Source organism: Camelina sativa, chromosome 3 (assembly GCF_000633955.1).
Source record: "Camelina sativa cultivar DH55 chromosome 3, Cs, whole genome shotgun sequence".
Lineage (NCBI taxonomy): Eukaryota > Viridiplantae > Streptophyta > Magnoliopsida > Brassicales > Brassicaceae > Camelina > Camelina sativa.
The window spans coordinates 14,216,899-14,222,498 of NC_025687.1; the positions used below are offsets into that span (position 1 = coordinate 14,216,899).

At 31.5% G+C, this 5,600-nt stretch overlaps 1 protein-coding gene across 2 annotated transcripts in view; it reads left to right on the forward strand.

Annotated features, from left to right (window-relative positions):
• The window catches only part of LOC104777046 (F-box protein At1g30200-like), a 6,732-nt gene continuing 5,389 nt past the window's right edge, over window positions 4,258-5,600 (forward strand). The window contains exon 1 of one of the 2 annotated variants that reach the window (XM_010501242.2): window positions 4,258-5,596. In XM_010501242.2, coding sequence (XP_010499544.1) covers window positions 4,444-5,595 — 1,152 coding nt within the window. In that variant the 5' untranslated portion in view covers window positions 4,258-4,443 and the 3' untranslated portion in view covers window position 5,596. The remainder of the gene's footprint in view (window positions 5,597-5,600) is intronic. The other variant, XM_010501241.2, reaches the window with a different exon arrangement.

The following is a 5,600-nucleotide window of genomic DNA, read 5'->3' on the forward strand; positions in this document are numbered from 1 at the left end:
TTTCTGCCAATATACCGTGAAAAATATGAATATTATTGTATTATAAAATTAAAATATTATTAATAAACATATTTTTATTTATTTTAAAATAAAAAACGAATTTTAATATTAATTCTTTTTGTGTTCCATTTGTTCCTCGTCAATTTTGGGAAGGAACATTTTTGGTCTAGTGTTCCTCATTTTATGAAGAATGTAGAGGAACGATGAGGAAATAATATTCTTTGTAAATGATAAAAATTTTGAGAAATAAAGAGGAATATCATATTCTTTCTCATTTTTTTCCTAAATTTTGGTTACTAGTTGGAGCTGTTAAAGAAAAAAGGAGTATGTGTTATTCGTGCAAAATCACAATTCCAAAAGAGATTATCAACCACAATCTCTAAACAAGCCATATACACGTTAAGGTATTTAATAGTAATAAACTTTTAGTTGAAATAGTTGATTCATCCAATAGGGAATACCGAATACATAAGTTGCTACTACTATGATTTAGATTAGTATAAAAGCAAACGAAAGTGAAAAAGCGGTGAATCTCCGTACGAACTTCCGGGGAAAAGTACAGACAAAACACATGGACACATGCGACGCCGTGTCTCCGGTGAATCCTTACGATGTAATCTAACCAAATTAGTGAATAAATTAAATGTTAATGCTTGACGACAAAAAATATATATATATATATATATATATATATATTAATGCCAATGTGAATAAAATAAAGGGTTATAGATTATACTAATGATTTTTTAGCTTTTACCTCTTCTGATACGAACAAAAAAAAGAAAAAACTACTTGATCCAAGGGCCTAAAGGCATTTGACATATGATTACGTGAAGCAAACACAAACACGTACGTATATGTAGCATTAGTTAGGTACTAGGTTATTTGGATTGGCTACATGAAATCTTTGTTACGTGAGATGGACCTTTCTCTGTTAATTGTAAAGCTCATTATGTATACAACAATGATCACCATTCGATTTTTAATCATTTACAAAAAGTAATATAGCAGTCAAAGAAGTTGCCAAAGATAAATTGTAATGTATGTAATTGACATTTTATTGTAGTTTATGATGGAGATGGCAAGTAACATTAGACCCCCAAAAAAACGTAGAAATGTATTGCAACGTACGGTCAATGCGAAGACTTTACTCAAAAAATCAAATTTGTTTATAAAGAATGTATTAATGAGGATCTCATTAATGACAAAAACCTGCAAATGCATTCCTGTACTTTGATATTATTGAGTGGTAGCTAATATGATCTGGCGCATCTTTCCAACCAATTCTTTTCTCGCATTGTTCCAATCACAAGATATGTTTTCACATTAGAATGTTATCGTGTTTTTATAAATAAATCAGTATGTGTATGTCCAATCATATGATTGTTATAGACATACACTATGTTATGGATAGATAGATCATAGATGGTAAAAATTAGCTAATACTGTATAATTGATATTTCTCTTTTGTGGGGTTAATAGATCAACAAGGGTTGTTTGTAGAAAAAAAAAATCAAAAAGTGATGTCAAGAAAAAATGTTTGTATGTTGACATCTTCACGAACTAAATGAGATTGTTTATATTATCTAATCCTAGACAGGAGTTTTAAAATTTAAGAAAATAAAACTCAGATATTTTTAACTTAATATCCAACTAGTTGTCTTATGCTTTTTCTCAAGTCTTATCCACTATAAAATCAACGAATATATTATACCTAATCTCAATTAGTTAATATAGACGTCAAACGATAATGATTATAAAACTGATATAAATGCAATTTGCACCAACTCGTCACTAGGTGGAGACCCATATATTGCGACTTATAAGGCAAGACTACTGCGAAATACTTACTATAACCTTATATATTTATAGACAATACAAAGAAACGTCCACTAAGGACGACTATGACAATAACTAAAATAACACTATTATATCCACACAAAAATGTCGTAGATTTGGATAATAATTGATTGATAACTAAAGTACTTATTCAGATAAACATTTACATTACTATATTAGTGTTTTCTATGGATAAGGTTTATTATAGACGTGTGATGTTTTAATATGCAACCAAGAATTTGGACTAAGCACAAACGTTTTAACTTTAAGCATCGGGGTCGTGGTATTCTTTTATATACCGATTATCCAAATTAGAATGCGGTTCATAGGAGTAAAAACAGAATGCGATAGGAGTAAAACTAGTGGTAAAACTAGAAGTCTAGAAGTGGAAATATATATAAGTGGTAACACGTTAAGATGTTAACAATTGAAAAGTAAAATAAAAACACATGATGATGTACAGTTTATTTATTTGGTAGTCACCAAAGTGGTTAATCTCGGGTTGCAAGTTGGTGGCTACATATCAAAACCTAAGTTCTTAAAAAAGTTATAGATAAATTGTTTGAAATGTATTATATGTTTGTGTTTTCTTAAAATGAATTGCATATGGTTAGATATTAATGCAGATAAAGTAAATTATAAGGTCCAAGGGCCTCTATTAATTATATCTCCTTAATACATGAGTTGAAGAAACTCCAGTTATGTTTTTCTTGTTTACCAAAATTTTATCAGTTATGTGAAAACTTACAAATCAATTTCACCTTCTCATAAGTTCATAAACCTATTTTCAAATTCCGAGAAACCTACAAAAATTTCCCTATTTGAAAATATTATTGTTGCAAGTCTTCAGAATTTTTGTAAGTTTTCTTACATGCTTTTGCAAGTCTATTGGTGCATCACAAGTGTCACAAATAAGCAGTGCATGTTTCAGGATCATTTTTTTCTTAACTTTTTCTTTTTAGAATACTTTTTACCAAATTAAGTAACCGAAAGAAGATTATTTTTTTGTTCTTAAAAGTCACTAAATTTGTTGAAATATTAAAACATGATTAAAGAAAAAGATATTGGTAGATTACAAGTAAGATTTTGCTTTCATTCACCTTTTTAGTGTGAATAAGAATTGAGTAACCTGGTAGAGCCATGCGACTGAAACCATACCTAACATGTTTTGTTTAGCCAAATACCTAACATTTTGTTATCACCAATTTTATAATTTCTGGTCCATAACTATATCATTTCTTATTAATTAAACTAAATTGAAATTAATTTTCAAAAAAAAAAACCTATATCCTTTCTTATTAATTAAACTAAATTGAAATTAATTTTCAAAAAAAAAAACCTATATCCTTTCTTATTAATTAAACTAAATTGAAATTAATTTTCAAAAAAAAAAAACCTATATCATTTCTATATATTACCAGAAACTATTTCATTTAAATTTACACTTTTCATGGTATTTGAAAACCAAAAAAAAAATAAAGACAGTGACAATTTCTTTTAAACTTTTATTTATACTAGTTTATTCATGCTCGTAATCGAATTAAAAATCTAGGTTTATGATATACCCATCCGTTTTATATTATTTGTCATTCTAAACAATTTCATACATATTAAGAAAACAATTAAATTTTCTATTTTACCTCTTGTTAATACACTATTTCATTTGATATAAGTAATTAATAAGTTAAAAATTAGGGGTAAAACTGAAAATTTAATACATAAAATTGCATCATAAATATAAAACGACAAGTAATAAAAAAACAAAAAATTATCTCTAAAATGACAAATAAAAATAAATGGAGGGAGTAGTAGGTTTTTCTTTTGTTAATGTTGATATTGTTGTTGTATTTAATACAAATCACTAGATTGTGTGTCATATGTTAATTAACAAATTAACAATAGAATATGAATAACTAAAACACCTTGGTTTGTCTTTTACCAATAACCAATACGAAAATATTTGAATTATTACAAATTAGTTTTGCATTATCTTTAAAATAGAATTGTATGTTACATATATAGAAAAACAGCGTGGAACCACACTACTCTTCTTCTCTCATTACAACTCCAACAACTAATTTATTTTAAACTCCAATATATAATATTGAAAAAAACAATTTTAGTTTCCAACATAATCACCTAAACCATTGAAATTTTTTGAAAATGTAACGAAAAAAATTATAGTGACGAACAAATTAGAATTAAGTTCCAATTTCTTCCGACAAAAAAAACTAAAATATTTGGGAAAAAAAACTAAAATACGATTAAATTAGAAAGAATCACAAAAATAAATAAATAAATAAATAAACGATTTCTTTGAAATATAGTAAACACCTGTACCATAATTGCGAAAACTATTTAAATAATTAAGAGAGTTTACCTATCATAATCCATAATTTAATCATGCGAAATTATAAAAACTAAGTGACATCTCTCTCTCTCTCTCATTCTTTCTCTCTTTGCTCTCACTAAAAGACAAAAGCAATCACGAGCCAACACCTCTTCAATCTTCATCATCATCTTCATCAATGGCGTCTCTTCTCTCTCTCTTCTCCTCCTCAGATCTCACACTCTGAAACCCCTCTCCTTCAAAAAAAAAGATCCATGTCTTATCTTCTCCGCTCCGATCCAGTTTCACGAATCCACCCAGAACCTCAATCTCTAACCTCTTTCGACCACTTCGATCTTCTCCCTGACTCTCTCCTCCTCTTAATCTTCGATAAAGTCGCCGACGTCAAAGATCTCGGCCGTTGCTGTATCGTCTCCCGTAGATTCCACTCTCTCGTCCCTTTCGTTGAAAACGTTCTCGTCCGCGTTGATTGTGTTATCTCCGATGACGACTCTTCTTCTGATGATGATGATAATAACAACCGTCGATTCTCACTCAACGCTGCTTCGATTTCAGACGCCGTCGCTGATGGCGGCTCTTTCTCCGCCTTGTTCCGTCTCGTCTTCGCTCCAATTTTCAAACCTTTCCAAGCTCTAGGCCAGTTCCTAGGACCGAAACGATCGTCATCTTCGTCTTCGTTCGACGGCGAGATCGAGCAAGGCGGCGTAACGCATCACTCGCCGACGCAGGTTTTGAAAAACTTCAACGAGATTAGGTTTCTGAGAATCGAACTCCCAACAGGTGAATTAGGGGTCGAGGATGGTATATTACTGAAATGGAGAGCTGATTTTGGATCTACGCTTGATAATTGTATGATCCTCGGCGCATCTTCGGTGATTAGATCGAATCAAGTCAAGAAGAATCTTGAGAATTGTGTTGTTGTTGATGAAGACAACGGTAACATACCTGAGTCGTTCTACACTAACGGAGGGCTTAAGCTCCGTGTAGTGTGGACGATTAGCTCGTTGATCGCAGCTTCAGCTCGGCATTATCTTCTCCAGCCGATCATCACTGAGCACAAGACGTTAGATCGTTTGGTTTTATCTGATGCTGATGGACAAGGTGTTTTGTGTATGGATAGAGAACAGCTTGAAGAGCTTAGAGTTACTCCTTTATCAGCTTCTTCTGCTTCGAAGAGGACGCTTGTGCCTGCATTGAATATGAGGCTGTGGTATGCTCCGCAGTTGGATTTGCCTGATGGTTCGGTTTTGAAAGGTGCGACGTTGGTGGCTATTAGGCCGAGTGAGTCGAAGAAGGAAGTTTGTGATGCTTCTTGGTTGTCTGATGCGTTTGAGGAACCGTATGGGACTGCGGCTAAGATGTTGATCAAGAGGAGGACTTATTGTTTGGAGATGAACTCGTTCTGATTTTG